The sequence below is a fragment of the Callorhinus ursinus genome, unplaced genomic scaffold (assembly GCF_003265705.2).
Source record: "Callorhinus ursinus isolate GAN/ISIS: 27379988/994484 unplaced genomic scaffold, GSC_fseal_2.0 scaffold6, whole genome shotgun sequence".
In the NCBI taxonomy this organism is placed as follows: Eukaryota; Metazoa; Chordata; class Mammalia; order Carnivora; family Otariidae; genus Callorhinus; species Callorhinus ursinus.
The window spans coordinates 30,625,463-30,649,622 of NW_027397068.1; the positions used below are offsets into that span (position 1 = coordinate 30,625,463).

At 35.4% G+C, this 24,160-nt stretch overlaps 1 protein-coding gene across 6 annotated transcripts in view; it reads right to left on the reverse strand.

Annotated features, from left to right (window-relative positions):
- The window catches only part of REV3L (REV3 like, DNA directed polymerase zeta catalytic subunit), a 175,418-nt gene that overhangs the window by 13,730 nt on the left and 137,528 nt on the right, over positions 1-24,160 (reverse strand). For 5 of the 6 annotated variants that reach the window (XM_025864228.2, XM_025864235.2, XM_025864219.2 and 2 more), the window contains 6 exons: positions 22,537-22,678; positions 20,644-20,888; positions 19,181-19,289; positions 17,121-17,327; positions 8,345-8,454; positions 1,854-1,968 (listed from right to left, as the gene is read on the reverse strand). In XM_025864228.2, coding sequence (XP_025720013.1) covers positions 1,854-1,968; positions 8,345-8,454; positions 17,121-17,327; positions 19,181-19,289; positions 20,644-20,888; positions 22,537-22,678 — 928 coding nt within the window. Of the gene's footprint in view, positions 1-1,853; positions 1,969-8,344; positions 8,455-13,864; positions 15,973-17,120; positions 17,328-19,180; positions 19,290-20,643; positions 20,889-22,536; positions 22,679-24,160 lie in introns of those variants that run through there. The other variant, XM_073893785.1, reaches the window with a different exon arrangement.

Consider the following 24,160-nt stretch of genomic DNA (forward strand, 5'->3'; position numbering starts at 1 on the left):
AGATCAATATTCATCATGAACATATAATCCTTAACTAATGTTTATTTTAAGAAGTTTTGCAGTTTTTGCTTTTATGTTAGGTCTATGATCTGTGTCAGGTAAATTTTCATGTCTGGTGTTATTTTCTAAACATGTCATGCTCCTCACTTTGCCAGATGGGTTGAGTGAGTGTCCACATCATATGTATACTTCTAGGATAGCACTCATTCTCACTGTTTTCTAGCTGTTCTCCCCATCTGTGCACCAATTAGAATGCTCACTCTTCAGGGTAGATACCATATCCTAGTCTTTTTTGAAATCTCTTCTAGAACAGTTCTTGCTCCAGTAGGTACTTTTACCCTTCTCATATCCATTCTCTTAAATCAACCACTTCTAACCCCTACCCATCCTTCTTTCTCAATATCTCTTGAATTGTCCCTTTTTTATTTTCCCCAGTTCAGGCTACACAGGTTGCCCCTATCTTGAGATTCCCCTCTTCCCAATCCATCTTGTATACCACCATGAGGACAATTCTCCCCAAATAGCTCTGATCATGTCATACTCTTGTTTGATAAACTTTTCTGAATCAAGTTTAAACACTTTAGCTCGGCATTCAAGACACTCTGCAACCTGGTCTTAACTTTATTTTCTAGACTTCTCTCCCTGTACTCTATATTCCCATATTGTGCTTTTCTAACTCCATATCCTCCTACATACCATTTTATTCTATGCAGAATGACTGCAGCCCCATGGCTGCCTATTGAAATTCTAACCATTTTCTGAGACACAGTGCAATATTATCTCCTACATGGAGTCTCCCCATACAGCCCAGGAGGAAATAATACATCCTTTTATTTGTGCTCTTATAGTGTTTAGGGAGACTGCTCTCATGAGACTTTCTGTAAGTTTAAAATAAAAGGTTTCTAATCTTTCCTTTTAGGTTACTGGCTCTTAGAGAGTGGGACTGTGTCTTACGCTTCTTTGCATGCCACACCTCTCCTAGCTTAGTATCTTTTATAGAACTAAATACATATTTGATATCTAAAGTAAAATGAAAATAGTCTAAGGTCCTTATGGCAGACTGTACTAGCCAAAGAAATAATATCTGCCATCCCACATGGTCTTTTTAACAGTGTGACTCTGACATTCTTCCCATTAAGAGATGGGAGTCTATGTTCTCTCTTAAATCTAGACAGGCTATGATGCTGTGTGACTTTGAGACAAGGTCATGAAAAGCAAAACTGCTTTTGTCTGTTTTTCTTTGGGATGTTCATTCCTGGAACTCAGACCCATCATGCTGTGAGGAAGAACACAGTCCCGGGGAAAGACCAAGTGTAGGTGTTCCAGCTGACAGCCCCAGATGATGTCCCAAACAGCCGCCAGCATCAACCCCCAGACATTAGAGTGAGCAAGCTTTAGGTGATTTCAGTCATTAGCTGTTCATTGGATCACCTTCAGTTTTAAGGAGTTCCTCTTTATTGCTGAGTAATATTCCACTGTATGAATATGCCACATTTGCTAAGGACGAAGCATTGTGGAGCAGAGACATGAGATCTCTGCTGCACCCTTTCCGAATTCCTGACCTATAAAATCTGTAAGCATTATTAATAAAAAGGGTGTTTCACACCACTAAATTTGGGGGTAGTCTGTTACACAGCAACAGTTAACTGGAACAATCTTTTTATTTCTTTATATAAAGACATTACTAAAAAATTGAGAAAACTGCACAAAACTAAGGGAAAATATTTTAAATTTAACACTTTGTAGACCCATATACTATTACTGATCCTGAAAATGTATTGTGCAAGTCCAAAATCTCTAGAAGGTATGTAAATTTTATACATGACTACTAGTATTAATTACATTTCTCTTACCTTTTCAAACTTCAATTTCACTGGTTTAGGATTGGTAGCAGTTACAGCTTCAGCGATTTCCTGACCAATCTTAAAAGACTGCTCCTTAGTGGCTCCTTTCAGTAGCACAAACATACTAAGAGGATTAAAAATGAGGAAGTCAGTGTAACAAAAAAATTTCATCAAGAGTAACTTTCCTGGCTAATTAATTCCAAAGAAAACTTTTTTCCCCCCTTACTCTTCCTTATTAAGTTGCTTCCTATCTAAGCTTTCTTGTTTTACCATACTTTCCTTGTATAGCTTATTACAGATCTTTAAGACACTTAATATTTCTAGTTTGGCTTCACACAGGCCAGCTTATCTGTGACCCAAGGTCTTGGGTCATTCCTAGATAATAATGGCTTTATATGACACACAGTTACATCAGTCATAACATAAAAGAAAATGTGATTATAAAGAAATGGAAAATTTACTTGTGATATGGGAGGAAATTTCCTTTCAGAACCACCCAACTTAAAAAGACACACATATTTTGTAATATATGTTCACTGAAGAAGTGTTACAAAACATAAAGCACAAAGAAGAAAACAGCCGCCTAATCTTACCATTCAGAAAAAAGGCACCACAAACTTTTCTGGGTATATCCGTAAATCTCTTCTCATTTGGGATCAAAGATCATTATTGCTATATAACCCACATTGTTTAGTTCTTTTACATTATTTTAACAGTTGTACTGTATTTCAATGTATGGATATTATAATTTAACCAAACCTCCATCACTGAAAATTTAGGTTATTTTAATTTTTTGCTAATATTTCGTATATAATAATTTGTCACACCTCTGACTATATCCTTAGAACAAATTTCTATCAGTGAAATTTCTGGGTAAATGGTATACACTAAAAATATTTTTTGAGATACTGTCAAATCTGAATTTCAGAAAGATATTTGTTTTTAAATATTGCTATTTTAAATTTATTTTATAAAAGGTTTTGTCATTTATATGTATACTTAAAAGGTATTCAAATAGTAAAATTAAGAGTTTACATTTATTAAGTTTTTAGGTTTACAACAAAATTGACAGGAAGGTAGAGACTTCTAATGTACAATTCCAACAGCAGTATATGCAGGTCAAGAAGGAAAGATTTCTAATATAAATAAAAAACTGCAATCAAAAAATACTCAAAAAATAAAAAACCAAAAATATTGGGTATTTTTCTCTAACATAATCCAGTTAACTTTATAATAGCACAATCTGACCAACAGAGTAGCTAATAAATATATTTAAATAGATTATAAAGCTGATCTTCATGTATAATTTTTTTGTAAATTTTATTATTTATTCATTTTGAGAAAGAGAGAGCAGGGGGAAGGACAGAGGGGGAGAGAGAATCTCAAGCAGACTCCATACTGAAGCACAGAGTCTGATGCAGGCCTCAATTCCATGACCCCACGATCATGACCTAAGCTGAAATCAAGAGTTGGACGCTTAACTGACTGAGCCACCCAGGTGCCCTTTCACTTATAATTTTATTTTTTTATTTTTTTTAAAGATTTTATTTATTTATTTGACAGAGACAGACAAAGCGAGAGAGGGAACACAAGCAGGGGGAGTGGGAGAGGGAGAAGCAGGCTTCCCGCTGAGCAGGGAACCCAATGCAGGGCTTGACCCCAGGACCCTAGGATCATGACCTGAGCTGAAAGCAGACACTTAATGACTGAGCCACCCAGGCGCCCCTATAATTTTAATGGAAAGATATTAAATAGTAACAGACAATATCTTGAAACATCATCTTAAGATTCTTGTTCCTAGTCTTGGGGCCACATAAACCAATCTCATATTTCTTAAATGTTTTTTATATTGGACTTTAAATCTCATTTGGATGGTTTCTTTGGAAAAGCTTTCTCTGCCAATACTGGAGACAATACTTAGAGTCTGATATGAAAAGCTTAAGAAAATGAGTATTTATTCAGTATTACTTAAGGTCTTTAAAAATGGTCTCGATCTAAATTAATTTTAAAGGCTATACTTTGAACCACTTGAAGCTTTTTATAATTTTTTTGTTGTTGTTAGGCCCATCTGATGCTTATTACACGAACATAGCTTCATTTTTAAAATAACTTTTAAAATTTCCTTTTGAAAGATTATTTTCAAAAGCAACTTTACTGAGGTATAATTTGCATATAACAAAATGAATACATCTTAAGTGTACAGTTCCATGAATGCTAACAAATGCATAGATCTGTTATGGGCTGAACTGTGTCCCCCTAAAATTCATACGTTCAAGTCCTAACCCCAGTATACTTGGAGACAGGACCTTTAAAGAGGTGATTAAGTTAAAAAGAGGCTCTAAGTTAGGTGGTGAGGATGAGCCTAATGTTATTGGTGTCCTTATAAAAAGAGAATATTTGAATATACAAAGGAACACCAGGGATGCACATGAACAAAGGAAAGGTTATGTGAGGACACAGAAAGAAGGTGACCACCTATAAGCCTAACAGAGAGGCTTCAAGTGAAACCATATCTGCCGACACTTATCTTGGATTTCGAGTCTCCGGAATTGTGAGAAAATAAATTTCTGTTGTTTAAGCCACTAAATCTATGATATCTTAGAAAACTAAGGACATTTTCATCATCCCCCCAAAGTCCCATGTACTCCTTTGTAATAATTTTCCACTCCTAGCCCTAGGCAACCCAAGACCTGCTTTAAATTACTACAGATTAGTTTTTTTTTTTTCCCAAGAATTTTATATAAATGGAACTATATAATAAGTACTCTCTTATGTCTGGCTTCTTTCAGCTTATTTTTGAGATTCATCCATGTTGCTGAAGTAACAGTAACTAGTTCCTCTTTATTGCTGAGTAATATTCCATTGTATGGATATGCCACATTTGTTTATCCATTCACCCTTCGGTGGAAATCTGGATTGTTTGTAGTTTTGGACTATTATAAATAAAGCTGCAATAAACATTTACATCAAGACTTTGTGTGGACCGAAATTTAAATTTCCTTTAGGTAAATATCCAGGAGTAGAATTGTTAAGTCATATGCTAAGGGTATGTTTAACTTGAGATGTAACTGCCAAACTTTTGTTTTTTAAAAGATCACTATGCTTAAAATTAAGGTCAGGTACAATGATGATGAAGACACTTTGTCTTTTTTTTTTTTTTTAAAGATTTTATTATTTATTTGAGAGAGAGAGAGAATGAGAGATAGAAAGCACGAGAGGGAAGAGGGTCAGAGGGAGAAGCAGGCTCCCCGCCAAGCAGGGAGCCCGATGTGGGACTCGATCCCGGGACTCCAGGATCATGACCTGAGCCGAAGGCAGTCGCTTAACCAACCGAGCCACCCAGGCGCCCTGATGAAGACACATATTTCTATAAAACTCTAGGATGGGAAAAACTAAGCTGTGGTAATAGAATCAGATAAGTGGTTGCCTGATGAAAGTGAGGGAATGACTGTGAAGGTGTACAAGAGAACTTTCTACGTAGTTAGAAATGTTCTGGACCCTTACTGAGGTGGTAAATGGTTACATGGATCTATACAGGTATATGCTGAACTATACACTGTGCATTTTCTTTTTAGAAATAGTGCACTTTTTTGTTAAAAATTATACCTTGATGAACTTGATATCTTAAAAGTTATTATTATAGGGTTTATATGAGAGATTTTACCCAGTAGTTAGTGGGTTTGAGTCCATCTATGTTGTTTTGGCCAGTTTTATTTGGAGCTAAGCTTCAAGACAGCTAGCCAAGATTAATGGAAGGTCACTTAACAGAATGGAGGTGACTAGCCTACAAAAAGAGACGGTTTTAAAATGAATTTGTTTGTCACTGGTGCTTTTAATCTAGTTAAGTAACATTTATCTTTGGGTTGAGAGATCTGAGTACACATACAGAGCAGTGATTTTCACGTGGTAGAGGGTGAGTGGGGATATTAGAATAACTTGAGAGGCCTTTCTTAACTATAATCAGATGAATTTCCCAAGAGATTCTTTTTAAAAACTTTTAATTTTTTTAATTTATTTAGTATAGTTGACCCAAGAGATTCTAGGTAGCTCTTATAACTGATGGGAGTAGGTCATATCCCACTAGGGTGCAGTAAATATGATCGAGAACCACTATTCTATAAAATAACTGTTTGAACCACTAGTCAATAATATTGTAATAACTTATCATGATGAGCATTTTATAATGTATATAATTGTCAGATCACTGTATTGTACACCTGAAGCTAATAGTATATGTCAATTATATTTTAATAAAAAATCATTTAATTGAAAAAAAGAAATGCAGTGTGTTTATTATACTTTCTAAATGGACAATAATGCATTAACTGCTTTAGAAAGGGAAACACCCTTCTAACAGTAATTTTGATGCTTTGGTAACTGATCTCCCTTAGGTAGACCCCAAGATTCATAAAATCGGCAGTTTTGAAATTGGAGGGAGGCAATGGTCATTCACCATCATCCATCAGATTTCCTTCATTCTGATCATGAGGCAACTGAGCTTCAGAGGGGCTAAGCGATTTGTTAATAACCATGCAATCAGTTAGGAGTACAGCTAGAAAGAGAATCCAGATCTCCTCACTCTCAATTATCTATTATCCCTAAAGCAGTGTTTCTCAATCTTTTATCATTACTGTCTTCTCAAAGAAAAAAGTTAAAAAAGTAAATATAATAGAAAATAACTAGCAAGGAATAAAATATTGTTGGGTGAGGTTGAACTTTGTGGGGCCTAAACCCACTGTACTATCTAAGTACTATTTAAGTTTTGTTCCCAATTTGTACCCTATTAGGGTGATACTGTTACCATTGATAATGCATATTCTACACTGACTTGCCCTCATACAGTATATTTCAATGAAATGATGAATAAATTTCTTTGATTGGAATCATAAAACACCTGTGAATTCTGACTTAATGAGAAAGCACCAGCTAGGAATCAAAAAACACTGAGTACTACTTTATGGCTCCACTGCTGACTAGTTGGGGACTTTAGACAAGTTTCTTATCTTAGGGGAATGCGCTTTCATTATCATTATTTATTTAAAAAAATTTTTTTTTTTTTTTTTAGTTTTGGATGTAGTGTCAATAATTCATCAGTTGTGTACAATGTGCTTTTAGGCAGTACCTGAGAATGTGCCTCTACTGGTTCCTCCCAACAGTGTGAAAACTGCCGACCTAAATAGCACCGAAGTAGTGTTCCAGCTCTGACAATCTGTGAGTCTGTGTTTTTTGGTTTGAATTCTTAAAGATCTTAAAGGCTAAACAAAGTAACTATAATCAGAATCACGCCAACTTCTGATTCTCTGTGTGTTATCAACCATGGACATGTATGATCCTGAATTAAACACAACAAAAGGTTTAACTTTGTCCTCTTCCCTAAATATTTGGCAAGGAGCTCTGCTAACAAGGTGCAAAACGATGTTCTAGTAACTTTTATTTTGCTGGACTACTCAGCAGAAGTGGTTTTACAGAGCAGTGAAATACTCAAACTTAGGAGTGGCTTTTGACGGGGAAGAGTAGAGACTATGGATAATCGGGGCCTGGATAACTTGAAAGTATCCCCACCTGTTAGTAATGAAACAGCTGCTATATGAGGTAAGGTCTCATTCAGCACTAATACGATTATGCTGACTGTATGTGCATTAAGGAATGGAGAAGATTAAATGCTATTTAAGGACTACCTAGAAGCTATTTGTAATGATTAGAAGCGTTATCTCCTACTGCTCCACTGAGCTGTAAAGTTATCAGAGCTCCCAAGGCAAGTGCTCTTAGCATGATCCCACCGTGACACTAAGCCTTCCATATGAGAAGAATATCAGAGTCTAAGAAATTTGCTTAATACCTATATTCTAGAAGAATTTAAATAAGTCAGACAAATAAGATGTTACATAAATACCTAGACCCTAATAAATACCAAAGCAAGCAACCAGGCTGAAGTTATTAATTCAGGACTCAGAGGCAGTCCTATCCTTTGTCAGTCCATGGATGATGGGCTTCAGGAAGTCTGTGAGCCCTCTGGAATCAAATGGAAAGCTGTATTTGCCTATATGCACTTTTTGCAGAAGGTCAAAAACATTTTGGGGCCTAGTGAAAAGTTAACCACTCATAGCTCTGACAGGTATCTTTCAAAATTAAGACATATATTTAAATTCACAGAGCTGCAGCTATATGAGGAATCATTCACATTTTTAAAAAGTGGGTTTCTTTATAAAGACTAGACTCCTGTATATACAGTATTTTTGCAGATCACTATCTACCTGGCTACCTGTAGGTATGCCATGGGAATCTCTACAAGTCTGTGGCTCAGGCCACTTAATTTTCTGTCTCTTAAGATCATGTCTGGTAATTCAGGACTTGAGCTAATCCTGATCATGAGATCATAAGGACTGGAAGGACTTAAGTAGAACTGTTTTTAGTAAGGATTACCCTTAAGCCATTTCAAACACTGAAATGAATATCTGAAGAGATGTAAAAAGACAACTATAAAGCAGGAAGTTCATTACCTGTCAGTATCTCCGTATACAACCCTAGCGCCCCATTTCTTGGTATCATTCACCAGTTTAATAGCTCGTTCCAAGGTCTCTCTGGCTTTGTGAACAATACTATCACCAACCTGTTGGTACAAACACATTGGAAGTAATTTCTTAACATAGCTTAGTATAAATCAACAGACTTTAACACATAGAATACTTTTCATTACTAAATATTTCTAAAATTGAAATAAGGAGGAAAGAATAAAAAAGAAAACAAAATAGTCTTCAGTGTCATCATTCTTTCTATAAGTACTCAAGAAGAAAATAAAGTGAAGAATTTAAAGAAAGGAACCAGTCAATACACAGATTCGCCTGTGAGTGTATTAGTAAGTACAAAGGATTGCACTTTACACAAGGTACACAGCTTCATAATTCCTGGAACAATAAGCCTTGTTTATTTAAGGACTTTCTTATATGCCTTTATAACCAATTAGCCAGGAAATTATTTTGTGTATGTGCATGAGTGTTTGTATGTGTATCTTTCAAAATTTTTCTGTTGTAGTGTTATGATAATTTCTTTCAGTATCATTAAAATTAATGCTGAACTTTAATCTCAGTGATTGGTTATAATTTTTAGATAATACAGAATACAAAGAAAAATGTATAATTATATGATAGAAAATATATTACGTGTTCGATTTAAATTAAGTAGGCAGATATATGTCTAAGAAGGGTACTTCCTTTTAAATTTTTTTTTAAGATTTTTATTTATTTGACAGAGAGAGAAAGAGAGAGTGCGCACACACACGCACAAGCAGGGGGAGCTGCAGAGGGAGAAGCAGACTCCCTGCTGAGCAGGGAGCCCAACATGGGGCTCCATCCTGGGACTCCGGGATCACGACCTGAGCTGAAGGCAGATGCTTTAACCAACTAAGCCACCCAGGTGCTCCTTTCATTTTTTTTTTTTTTTTTTAAGTAACCTCTCCACCCAACATGGGGCTTGAACTCATGACCTGAAGATCAAGAGTTGCATGCTCCACCAACTAAGCCAGCCAGGTGCCCCTAACAAGGGTACTTTCATTGGTCATCAGTGAGTTTAAACAAAGATCATGGCATAAACTAACAAAACAAAAAGATGGTAGATCTTGACAAATGTGACAAACTAAGTATATTTTACAGTTAAGTAAATTAAAGAGACCAGCATAGGGCTGCTGTTTCATTTATTAAACTCATAAAAGTTAAGGGTTGGGGAAAATTGCCCTTTGGCGTAAATGGAGCATTCCTTTTAAAATTTTAAAGAATCATGCACTTTTGTGTTCAGAAGCAAACAATAATTATAATCATCCTCCTTTTATTGTAAAATTTGAATCACCTCAACTAAATGTAGGATCGGGTAAGTGTTTAAAAGGCTGTTTATAGGGGCGCCTGGGTGGCTCAGTCGTTAAGCGTCTGTCTTTGGCTCCGGTCATGATCCCAGGGTCCTGGGATTGAGCCCTGCATTGGGCTCCCTGCTCAGCGGGAAGCCTGCTTCGCTTCTCCCTCTCCCATTCCCCCTGCTTGTGTTCCCTCTCTCGCTGTGTCTCTATCAAATAAATAAAATCTTAAAACAAAACAAAAAACTGGTAGCAGAAACTTAATTCGGGTATTAAGAATCATGAACTCGGGGTGCCTGGATAGCTCAGTTGTTGGGCATCTGCCTTCGGCTCAGGTCATGATCCCAGGGTCCTGGGATCGAGCCCTGCATTGGGCTCCCTGCTCCGCAGGAAGCCTGCTTCTCCCTCTCGTACTCCCCCTGCTCCTGTTCCCTCTCTCGCTCTCTCTCCCTGTCAAATAAATAAAATCTTAAAAAAAAAAAAATCATGAGTTCTATTGAGACCTTTAGTGCAATAGAAAACCTTGAGAATGTGAACTATATCCTGAGACATTTAAAAAAAAAATCATGTTATCTAGCTGAAATTCAAGTTTGAATAAAATGTTCAATGTCATCTGTTGCACTTTCAAAACAAGATACACTTTAAAATATGTGACAGCAAATAGCTGGAAGGGTGAGCCATCTAGCGTCAGAGTCAAATATGCTTTTGAGACATACACATACTGATCCTAAATGTCTACCTCCGGCTGCCTACTTTGACCCATTTAAGTTACACCTGAAAGAGTCAGAATTCTTGCAGCTGCCCCCAAGACCGTGCAGTGTGAAGGACTCAGTGGCAGGAGTGGGGGGTGGGGTGGGAAGAAGGAAGGAGTGGTAATTAAATTAAAAGTGATTCTGCTACTTTGTGCCGTGGTTCCTAGTTTGAAGAATATAGGGCTAAGAGATTAGATTTAAAAAGAGGAAAATAACTGGCTTTACAGTTTAGGCAATGGTTGGGATCCTGAAAAGTCATAATGAGAAAAATATTTAAAGTAAAAATTCCCTGAAAATGAGTGTTGGCAAAGATGTGGAAAAAGGTAATCCTTGCGCACCACTGGTGGGATTGCAAATTGGCGCAGCCACTATAGAGAACAATATAGTGGTTCCTCAAAAAGTTAAAAACAGAAATACCATGTGATCCAGCAATTTCACTACTGGGTATATATCTGAAGGAAATGAAAACACTAACTGTAAAAGATATATGCACCCCTATGTTCGTTGCAGCATTATATACAATAGCCAAGACATGGAAGCAACCCAAGTGTCCACTGACAGACGAAGGGATAAAGAAAATGTGGTATATATACAGTTGACTCTTGAACAAAACAGGCTTGAGCTGTATGGGTTCCCTTATATGTGGATTTTTTCAATAAATTCAGTATAGTACTGTAAATGTATTAAAATCTTGTGATTTTAATAACATTTTTCTTTCTCTAACTTAATTGTAAGAATGCAGTATATAATACATATAACATACAAAATATGTTAATTGTTTATCAATAAGGCTACTGGTCAACAGTAGACCATTTGTAGTTAAGTTTTGGGGAGTCAAAAGTTATTTGTGGATTTTCAACTCCGTGGGGGGGGGGTCAGTGTCCCTAACCCCCACATTCTCCAAGTCTGTGGTTTATCTTTTCACACTTGAGTGTTTTTTGCAGAGTGGAAAATTATTTTATTTTTATTTTTTTAAAGATTTCATTCATTTATTTGAGAGAGAGAATGAGAGATAGAGAGCACGAGAGGGAGGAGGGTCAGAGGGAGAAGCAGACTCCCTGCTGAGCAGGGAGCCCGATGTGGGACTCGATCCCGGGACTCCAGGATCATGACCTGAGCCGAAGGCAGTCGCTTAACCAACTGAGGCACCCAGGCGCCCCTGGAAAATTATTTTAATGAAGTACAGCTTATCAATTCTTTCTTTCATAGATCGTGCCTTTGGTGTTGCATCTAAAAAGCCATTACCAAATTCAAGGTCATCTAGATTTTTTCCTATGTTTATCTTCTAGAAATTTTATAGTTTTGTGCTTTATATTTAGTTCTGTGATCCATTCTGAGTTAATTTTTGTAAAGGGTATAAGGTCTGTGTCTAGATCTACTTTCTTGCTTGTGGATATCCAGTTATCCCAGCACTGTTTATTGAAAAGACTGTCTTCTATCCTCACTACATTGTATTACCTCTGCTCCTCTGTTAAAGATCAGATGACTATATTTATGTGGGTCTATTTCTGATATCTCTCTTCTGTTCCAATACTATTCTTTGGCCAGTACAATACTACCCTGATTAGTGTAGCTTTAGTACTGTCAGTTCTCTGAGTTTATTCTTCAAAATTGTGTAGTCTATTCTAGGTCTTTTACCTCTTCGTGTAAACTTTAAAATCAGTTTGTCGATATCCACAAAATAACTTGGGATTCTGACTAGGACTGCGTTCAATCTATGTGTCAATTTGGGATGAGCTGATGTCCTGACGGTACTGAGTCTTCTTACCTGTCAACAGCTGTCGACATCTCTCTGTTTCTTCTTTATTTAGCTCTTGCATTTTTCACCAGTTGTGTTGTTTTCCTTATAGAGATCTTATACTTTGTTAGATTTATACAAAGTATTTCATTTTGGGGGATGCTTAATATAAATAGTGTTACATTTTTAGATGCTTAATATAAATGGTGTTACATTTTTAATTTCAAATTTCATTTGTTCATTGCTAGTATATAGGAAAGTGACTTTTGTTGTATTAACCCTGTATTCGGCAACCCTGCTATAACTGCTTATTAGGTTTAGGAGGATTTTTTGTTAATTCTTTTGGATTTTCTACAGAGAGGATTATGCCATATATAACAAAGATGGTTTTATTTCTTCCTTTACAATCTGTATACCTTTTATGTCCTTTTACTTGTCTTACTGCATTAGCTTCCAGTTCTTTTATGATGTTGAAAAGCAGTGGTGAGAGGGGTATCTTTGCCTTGTTCCTAATTTCAGTGGGAAAGATTCAAGGTTTTCATAGCTAAGTATGTTATTAGCTGTAGGTTTTTTGGGGGTGGATATTCTTTATAAAGCTGAGAAAGTTCCCCTCTTCCTATTTTACTGAGGGTCTTTATGATGAATGGATATTAGATTTTGTCAAATGCTTTCTCTGCATCTATTGTTATGATCATTTGGCTTTTCTTATTTAGCCTGTGATGTGACGGATCTCATTAGTTGCTCTCTGATTGTTGTATCAGCCTTGCATGCCTGGGATAAATCCCAGTTGGTTGTGATGTATAATTGTTTATATATTGTTGGATTTGAGTTGCTAATATCTGTTGAAAATTTTTGCATCTATGTTCATGAAAGATATTGTTGTGTAGTTTTCTTGTAATGTCTTTGTTGGCTTTGGTATTAGGATTATGCTGGCCTCACAGAATGAATTATAAAATATTCCTTTTGCTTGTAATATCTGAAAGAGATTGTAGAGAATTGGTACAATTTTTTTCCATAAATGTTTGGTAGAATTTACCAGTAAACCTGCCTGGGTCTGGTACCTTCTATTTTGGAAGGTTATTAGTTATTAATTCAATTTCTTTAATAGGTATAAGCCTATTCAGACTTATTTTCTTACTATATGAGTTTTGGCAGATTATATCTTTTTTTTTTTAAGATTTTATTTATGTATTTGACAGGAGAGACAGTGAGAGAGGGAGAAGCACGCTTCCCACTGAGCAGGGAGCCTGATTCAGGGCTCGACCCCAGGACCCCGGGACCATGACCTGAGTCGAAGGCAGACGCTTATCGACTGAGCCACCGAGGTGCCCCAGATTAGATCTTTTAAATAACTGGTCCATTTCATCTAGGTTATCAAATTTGTGTAACGTCCATGGGACCTGAAGTGATGTCCCCTCTTTCATTTCTGATGTTAGCAATTTGTGTCGTCTTCTTTTTCTTAGGTTGACTAGAGGCTTATTGATTTTATTAGTCTTTTCAAAGAACTAGCTTTTGGATTCTTTGATTTTTTCAGTTGATTTCTTGTTTGCAATTTCACTGATTTCTGATATAATTTTTATTATTACTTTTCTTCAGTTCACTTTGGATTTATTCTTTTTCTAGTTTTCTAAGGTGAAAGTTAGATGATTAGTTTTAGATCTTTTTTTTTCTAAAGTGGCCTCAATACTATAAATTTCCCTCTAATTGATGCTTTTGCTGATTCCCACAAATTGTGGTAAGTTGTGTTTTCCTTTAGTTCAAGATACATTAAAATTTTTTGAGGTTTTTTTCTTTTTGACCCATGTGTTATTTAGAAATGTGGTGTTTAATCTCTAAGCATTTTTTTTCCAGTTCTCTGTTCCTGATATCTAGTTTAATTGCACTGTGATTTGAGAGCAGATACTGTATGATTTATATTCTTTTAAATTTGTTAAGGTGTGTTTTATGGCCCAGAATGTGGTCTGTCTTGGTGCACGTTCCATGGGAGCTTGAGAAGCATGCATATTTGGGTGCTGTTGGATGAAGCAGTCTATAAATGCCCACTGCATTTAGTTGATGGTGCTGTTGAGTTCAACTACATCCATACTGATTTTATTTTTTCCTATATGTTGCCCTTGTTTTTTGTTCCTATTTTTGTTTTCCTCTCTTTTTCTGCCTTTTGTGATTTTGACTATTTGATATGATTCCATTTTCTCTCCTTTCCTACACATCAATTATATATCTTTTTACTTTTATAAAAGTGGGTGGTTGCCTTAGATTTTGCAATATACATTTACTTTCAAGATACCACTTTCAAATACTACTATACTACTTCACAGTAGTGCAAATACTTTATAATGATGAAATAATCCAATTCCTCCCAACCCTTTTGTCATTTGTCATTCATTTTACTTATATATAGCATACACATAAACACACATAATCAAATACATTGTTGCTATTATTATTTTGAACAAATTGTAATCTGTTAGATCAATTATGAATAAGGAAAATAAGTGTTTATTTTACCTTCATTTATTCCTTCTCTGAGGCTCTTTTGTTTTTGTATGCAGATCTGAGTTTCTGACCTATATCATTTTCCTTCCCTCTAAAGAATTTTTTATAACATTTCTTGCAAGGCAGGTCAATTGCCAACAAATTCCCTCAATTTTTGTTTGTCTGAGAAAGTCTTCATTTCTCCTTTGCTTTTGGACAATAATTTTTCAGGATACAGATTTCTAGGTTGGAGTGTTTTTCTCTCAACACTAAATATTTCATTCCATTCTCTTCTTGCTTGCATGGTTTCAGAGGAAAAGTTGGATGTAAATCTTATCTGCTTCTGTACAGGCAAGGTGTTTTTTTCCCCTCTGTCTTCTTTGAGGATTTTAATTTTACTACTGATTTTCTGTAGTATGAAAATGATATCCCAAGTTTAGTTTTTTGAGCATTTATCCTGTTTGCTGTTCTTTGAACTTCTTGGATCTGTGGTTTGGTGTCTGACATTAATTTGGGGAAATTCTCAGTCATTACTGTTTCAAACATTTTTTTCTGTTCCTTTCTTTCTTCTTCTTCTGGAATCCCTATTACATGTATGTTATACCTTATGCAGTTGCTCCAGTTTTAGGATATTCTTTTTTTAGTCTTTTTTTCTCTTTGCTTTTTAGTTTTGTCAGTTCTGATTGAGAGTTCTTCAAATTCAGAGATTCTTTTCTCAGCCACATCTAGTCTAACAAGCCCATCAAAGGCATTCTTCATTTCTGTTCAAGTGTTTTTGATATCTAGTATTTCTTTTTGGTTCTTAGTGTCTGCATGTTTCTGCTTACATTGCCCATTTGTCCTTTCATGCATGTACTTGATCCATTAGAGCTCTTAGCATCCTAACAGTTGTTTTAAATTTGTAGTCTGATAATTCCAACATCCCTGCCACATCTAAGTTTGGTTCTGATGCTTGCTCTGTCTCTTCAAACTGTTTTTTGGCTTTTGGTATGTCTTGTAATTTTTTTTTTGATAGATGGATATATCAGGTAAAAAGGACTGCTGTAAACAGATCTTTAATAATATAGTGGTAATCTGTGGGAGGAGGGAAATGTTCTATAGTTCTATGAGTAGGTCTGATTCTTTCAGTGAAACTGTACCTCTGGACTGTGGACTTCACATGCGCTTGTTTTTTTCCCCATCTTTGGTGGGATAGGATGGCTAGAGTGGGCTGGCATATTTCCCCTCCTACACATGGAAGGCCAGAGCATTTGGAGCTGGGTATTTCCCTCCTCTCAGGTCAGTTAGGCTCCAGTTAAATAGTGCCCCTGAAGGTGGACCCTGTTAAGAACAGAATTTTCTGATATATTTCAAAATGGTTCCTTTCCCCTCCCTGTGCCAGAAGCACAGGAGAATTTTTTTGTGTGTGTGTGTGAGAGAAAACCTTTGAGAATCCGGTTGAGCTCGTAGAGGTAAAATTCACAAAACTGTGGATGACTGGGTCCCCTGGAGTCTTAATCTGTCAGATTCATCCACACTGAACCTCCAGCAATTCATCAGTTATAGTTCAGGTTTCCCTACCTCAGCACTGGTTCCTACAGAGGTTTGTGCTCTTGGGTTTCTGCTCTTGTGAGTTGTGATTCTTTGTATTTACTTGCTGGGCTCTTCAATTTTGGGGGTAGTGGTTCGCCCTGTGACCTCACTTCTCTAACAGGTCTAAGAAGAGCTGATTTTTCAGTATGTTCAGCTTTTTACTTGTTGTGGGGAAAAGACTGACAATTTTGAGCTTCTGACATGCTGGACCTGAAACTGTGTGGGGACTTTATCCTTCTACTGCTTTTCCCTTTCTGAACTACTACTAATGTGGCATACTACAATGTTCGGGCCTTCATTTGGCATAAAAAGATCACCAATAAAACAAATCTACTCTGTTCTCAATCACTAGTAAGTTACTGTATTACTCTTGTGACACTATATTGTACTCATGTTAAATTAACACCTTAATTTAGTAAATAGTAAAAAATTAGTCTTATTCTGTGAAAACTGTCTTTCAATTGCAACTACCTCTGCAAAACAAAGGTTTTGCTTTATATCTACTGGTACATTAGTAAACATAGAATGTTTGGTCATTCTGACATTTGGAGAGGCCAACCTAACATCAGATCTGTCAATACATTAAAAGCAATTATTTAGTATGAAGGTTGTTTTAAGTGCTGCTATAAATGTGACACTAAATCTCATCCTAGTAGTTTGCTACCGTATGCTCATCTAGATATGTAGAAAAATGTGTATGATAAAGAGTTCTCATACAGAAAAACCCCCAAATCCCTAAGATTTTGTATGTATACAAGCTCCAGTTTGAGCAAAACTGATCTTATGTCATGGAAATGAAACTCTTTAGTCCAAACAAAACAAAATACTTCCATCAACAGATACTCATTTAATGCTGCTTTAGTCTCTTGAAAAAACTACAGATTTGTATCACTTACCTCAATGCATGGCATTCTCCCAGAAAAATTCGCAGCTGTATAGCCAAACGTGACATTTGCTATAAGCTTAAGTCCTAGCTGACGTGCATCAAGCATTCGTGAAAGGGCTCTGTCCTGCTTGTAAGCCTTCATTGATTGCTTCACCATGAGTCTAGTCTTCAAAATTTCTTCGAGCATTCTTGGTAGCACACCCTTTCTTACTGAAGGCTATCATAAAGAAAAAAAGAATATTTAAAATCCCTTAAAAGTTATAGATTTAGATAATTAAGAAGGAAGCACAAAGTTTAACAATGGCCAACTGTCATGAATTGAAACATACTAACAACTGAGTGGCCACAGGGCCAGTGGCCATCAATACAAAATCATCACATTTTCTTTCTTTTGAAGAGGACTTTTCTCCTAAAAAGGTTCCTGTAATGTTTATAAATCTAATGTAGCACTATTATGTGAGTTCAGAGACCTCCAGGAAGGAGGATGTCAACTAATGCATAAGAGACCATACAACAAGTTCAGAGGGAAATTTTTTTCAAAACTTTGATTCAAACCCCCACTCTTTCAGAAAGACACACGGGATTTGTATCACTCATAACAAACCTCAGTTTTTAAAGATCTCATCCTAATGACCCCACACAGTAATCTGCATGGAACTCCATTTATCTACCTTGGAAGAATGATGAGCTGGGTTGACTCTGCTGACATTCAAACCTGCAGTTCCAGGGACTCTAGGTATTTCAAATGTGATGCTTAGACCACTAAGCCATCCCCTCCGGCCTATATTTATTAGCAATCTGGAAGAGGGGATGAATAGTGAGGTGATAAAATTTGTTGATGCCAAAAAAAAATCATTTGTATTAATCAAGACTAGGGAGAATTTATGAGAAGTCCAGTAGGAATGAAAACCACAAAACAGTATTAACTTTGAAGATGATTCACAGACACGTGCAAGGTAATGCATGTTGGACTGAACAATTAAAACCTTAGGTATAGAATAATCACACTTCTGAATATTAAAAAATCTTAGTTTTATTAAGCTTTACATTTTGGGTCAAAATGTAGATGCAAATTTTAAAAATACTGTTAAAGGGAGATAATATAACAAGCCACTACGTATGTGACAACGAAAACATATTCTAACCTCTAATTCATTCTGTGTACCTTATAGCAGTCATAATGTTTATGTTAAGATGTAATATATGTCATTATGTTAAAGAGGTAATATTTCCCAAAAAGGAATAGGTCATACAGTCTCTGGTGAGAATTTTCCTCCTATCTAAATAGCTAATTTTAGGGTACTCTTTGAACACAGCAACCTCTTACTGGTAGAAAATTATGCTACTTTTGCTAAGTACACCAGAATGAATCTGAGGGCTCGTGGGGTCCATGCTACCATCAACTGCCCTACTGTACCATGATTATAGTCAGACTCACTGGTAAGGAAATAGAAAAAAAGAAAAAAAGGAATGAAATTGGCATAAGAGAGGCAATATAATCTTCTCCTAGATCACTCTCCTATTTGTCTTTAATTTATTCATTTATGAGGCTGTCTTTGGTCTCTTTTAAGGGGAGATAGGGGAGAGAGAAAAGAGACCCTATTATTAGTTTGGATATCTTAAAAATGCAATCAATAAATATATTAGAATATCATTTCTAAGATAGTCTTAATTTAAAATAATGTAGAACAATTAGTAGAGTTTACACATTAAAGCAATTTAAATCTTGTAAGTTAACATCGTTGTGATTGCCAAATAGCTATTTAAGTCTCAGATTCTAACAGAGGTCAGAAGACATATATGCACATTTATTTCTTTCAGTATTTCATTAAAAACTAAAATCTAACAGTTAAAAGACTTTAAACCCAAATTCATGCAAAACAAGGTAACTGGTTTTTAAAAAATAATTTCTTAGCAGATTCATATATCTTTACTTTTTAAGGTAAGATATTCAAGCAAACTTGTTTTTTTTTTCTTTTCTTTGCTTTATATGCCAACATATAATCTAAATCATCAGCTCTCCAAAGGTTAAGCCACAGTCGATACCTTTCACTTACAAGAGAGTATTACCTTGACAAAAGCTATTCCATTGGGGGACACTGTGATATCATGCCTAATTTGGTAAAGTAAATCTGGAGGTACTCTTAGAGAGGTACAGCCAAATTTGAACTCATCATACCTATTAAGAAAGAAAACATTAAGCAAATACTTTCACAAATCACAGAACAGCGATACTAGACAATTTTAGGAATCTTTTTAACTCCAGTAGAAACTCATTTTCAAATATCTAAACATGAATTCATTTACTTAGTAATTTGTCTATTATCAAATAGCAGTTCTTCAGTATTCACAATTTATTAAAAGAAACATTTCTTAAATGGCATTATCCTAAAACTTATGGGTAAAATCTGTACTGAAATACCAGATTTCAGCTCAACATATGACCACCTTACACTAAATTCCTTAAAGAAAAATTTAAGCCTTAAATAAAAAGATTTTAAATAACTTTTCCAAATTTCTGTTCTTAATAAATATAGACTAACACTATTAACTTGTTTTTTTTTTTTAAGATTTTATTTATTTATTCGACAGAGAGAGACACAGTGAGAGAGGGAACACAAGCAGGGGGAGTGGGAGAGGGAGAAGCAGGCTTCCCGCTGAGCAGGGAGCCCGATGTGGGGCTCGATCCCAGGACCCTGGGATCATGACCTGAGCTGAAGGCAGGTGCTTAACAACTAAGCCACCCAGGCACCCCTATAACTTGGTTTTAAATACACAAAAATCAGGGCGCCTAGGTGGCTCAGTTGGTTAAGTGACTGCCTTCGGCTCAGGTCATGATCCTGGAGTACTGGGATTGAGTCCCACATCAGGCTCCCTGCTCAGCAGGGAGTCTGCTTCTCCCTCTGACCCTCTACCCTCTCGTGCTCTCTATCTCTCATTCTCTCTCTCTCAAATAAATAAAATCTTTAAAAATAAATAAATACACAAAAATCATTATAATGGAAGACTCTATTTCTTATGAGAAGAATATATACTCCTTTGAACATTAAAAATATTCTCATTCAGTTTATAAAATGTGGTTGACATGAATAAATAAAACCCAACATTTACCAGTTTAACTTAAAAATATCATTGACTATTTCTAAGAGGTCAAGAGGAGGTGACAGCTGGAGATAGATCATAATCCTCAAACTATTCCACTGAAAAGTGATTTATATCAACAAATTAAATGTAACTCTCATTTAAAGAGACCACAGATGTACACGGAGAATGAAACAAATAAGTTGCAAGACTGATCTATTCATGATCTTCTTCATGAGTCATCCGTTCATGATGATGAATTAGTCATACAGTTATCTAAACATCCACATCAATTAGTAAGGTAACTACAAAGAATGAATTAGCTGTGCTACAGCCCATTCATCTTGCTCAAAAGGACAGTATCAAGTGCAAAGAGACACTCAAAGCCTAATTTTAGTAAGAAGTACAAAGCACAACAACATAATTACAAATATGAAAAAAAAAACCCTTACTTTCCCAAGTTCTCCACATGGCCAAGGCAGGTGGAAAAACAGTAGTTGTATGCAATCACAATTGAAGGATATAGTGACTGGAAATCCAAAACGAGAACAGAGTTGCTGTAGAAGCGAGATTCAGGCTCCATAATTAGGGGAACACACTGTGGGGCTCTCATTTGGGATCTTTGCTGTACACTAGGTGTCACAGGAATATAGTTCATTGGTTTAGCAATACGCAACATCATTGATTCCACACGGTACTGCAGGCAGAGAGGTAAAGTAGGAAGAAAAGAAGAAACAGTTTAAATAGAAATATATTGGTCTTTGAATATATGATAATCATCCAGGGGATGTTCTACTCTTCTGAATAAGGCTGCATTCTTATAGGTTTAACACAAGGCTTCAACTTCTGACCCTGAGATCAAGACCTGAGCTGAGATCAAGAGTTGGAAGCTTAACTGACTGAGCCACCCAGGTGCCCCAAGGATGCATTTTTACAATACAGTTATATACTACGGGTTATTTAGTAAGCTTTCAGGTACCTGTAGGAGACATTCATAAATTCTTTTCCTATATTCCTACAACTTTTATAAAAACTGTAAAATATATCAAATAACTTATACAGTAAGTCAAATTTTGGAAAGACAGACAAAATTGATTTCTTTTTATGTTTACAAACATCTATTTCATAATAAACAGATGTAGGAAAGACTATACAGTTTAACAATTTCATTTGAAAAGTTGGCCAATGATCTTTGAGAAATTTATTTGAGAAAATTAGAGAATGAAAGGAGACCTGAGATCCAATTTTCCAAGAAGGAAACACAAGGATTCCAGAATTGAAAGGTGGTCAGCTTAATACCAGTCCCTCACAAAATTGAATCAAGCAATTACTGATTGTTTGTAATAACCACTATTAAGCAGATGGTTTGGAGTATTAGAAAAGGAAAGCACTCATAAGAACCAGCATGGGTTCACAGAAATGTTCTCATGTTGTTTTAAGGTATCTTTGCCTCTTATTATAAAGCCAGCTCAAATCATTTTTAAAATTTGTGGGGGGTATAAATAGCTTATAAACAATATAATAAACATACTTTATTAATAAACATGCCAAAGTAATTAGAACTCTTTTTGCTGTATTTACTGAATTAGTAGATTGGGGGAATGTTATAGACTTACACTAATTAAAATAATTAAAAGATTTTATAAGGTTAAGGAACCTGAGTGAATTAATGTAGTATCCCTGATGCCTAGCACAGTGTTTATTTAACACATTAAAGGTATTCAAATAAATATTTGTTGAAATGAATGCATGAACTCTTTTTGGGTGATGCATTTGACAAAATCTCTCATATCCATGGGATATTAATTAAAAAGTTATGAATGAAATTACTTCTAGGGTCCTATTTTTCTTTAATTTCTTAAAAAAGTGATATAGCTAAAAAAAAAAAGTGATATAGCTACTTATATTGATCCTAAATCCTCTTCCTTTTTATATTAAACTTTTATTTGGGAATTAGAACATGCTAAAATTAGGAATGTAAAACAAAAGAGAGGCAGACTTTCTTTGCTGCTTCTCCCCTAGTTTTAAGGGGCCTTTGAAGGCCTCCCTAATTACACTGACAATATTCAGGAACAAAATGTCATCCCAGGGACATAGTCATTTAGTTTTTTAATAGCATGAAAAACTTAGCAGTGGCCAGAAAGCTAGTGTGGAGAGAAAATAAAAGGTGGAGGTGTTAAGTGAAGTTAAAGCTTTTCCAGAAAATAAAATGACAAGATTTGATTAACCACCTATATATTAGTACCACATAGAGAGTTCAAAATATCAAATCACCTCAAACATCTCAAAAATAAGTATGGCACTCACACAGAACTTTCAAGTGTGTAAGAAAATTGATTTCCTACCTGTGAACCCCTTGTCAGTACATGTAAAAACTGAATGCCAAAGAGTCTAGCCATTTCACTAGTTTTCCCAATCAGGTCCAGCTGTTCTAACATTTGGAGATTTCCACGGACACGGCTAATGTAGTGATCAACCATTTTCCACCTGTTAAAAAGAGAATTCCATGCTATGAACATTAGGGAAAAATGTGGACGCTTAAAACTAGTACTCTTAATTCTGCCAAAGCTTACACACTAAAAATGAGGATTTAAGGAGGGAGTCAAGATGTGAGCCATTAGCAAAATATGTAAAGGAGTTAAACATTAGAAAATTCCATATATTTCAAGGGCATAAAACCTAGTGAAAATATTCAAAGTTTAAAATAGTACTTGTAAGAATAATTATTCTCAGTATTTTGCTTGTTCTTACTCTTTATTATAAAAAATTAACACTCTCTTAGATGCTACTGCTGTTGCAATAATTATACAATTATAATTCACCATATCTATAGGTTTTTAAAGAACATGGAGGCTTTCGTTTATCACTGTAAATACCAATCTAAAAGCATGCCTACTATCTGTTCATGGGAAGAAACACAGTAATTTGGTGATGATTAGAAAAATAACTTTAATGAGATTATACCCGGGGTAATATATGTCAAATCAGTATTTTCTGTGGAAATACAAATATTCTGTTCTTTGATATAAATCTTTACATAATCTCTACCCTGCCTTTTTTAAGAAAATAATCAAACAAAAAACCCTCCACCAAAGCCATGAACAAAAGTTTTGACTGAATATTAAAACATAAAAATAAAGTATATTAAAAATAAAATTTATTCATTTAATGAATATTAAGGCTCAAATACATTGCAACCTTTAATTATATGGCTTTTAGGACAATACAGTCACATAACTGTTCAATAAAATTTTAAAAGTCACAATACATGACTAATACAGAAAAACTGGAAAATGAACATGAAAAGGAAAAAAATCACCCTATAATAAAAAAGATTGATAATAACAAGTGTTAGTGAGGGTATGGAGAAATTATAACCCTTATACACTGGTGGGTGGGAATGTGAAATAGTGCAGTTGCACTGGCAAACAGTCTGGCAATTCCTCAAATTGTTAAACACAGTTACCATACTCCTCAGTATATATCCAAGAATGAAAACATCCATCTACACAAAATCCCATACACGAATGTTCTTAACAGCGCTACTCAAAACAGCCAAAAGGGGAAATAACCCAAGTGTCCATCAACTGATGAATGAATAAACAAAATGTGGTATATAACCACATGATGGAATATTATTTGGCAATAAAAGGAAATGAAGTACTGACACATGCTACAATATGAATTAATCTGGACAACTATACTAAAAGAAATCAGTTGCAAAAGGCAACATATTATATGAATCTATTTATAGGAAATATCCAGAACAGGCAAATCTTTAGAGACAGAAAGCAGATTAATATGGGTGGGAGTAGAGAAGGGAGGACTGGAGGGTGATGGCTCGGAGATGCAGGGTTCCTTTTTGGGGTAATGCAAATACTAAGATTTACTGTGGTAATGGTTCCACAACTGAATACATGAAAATCATTGAACTGTATTATTTTTTTATTTTTAAAGATTTTATTTGTT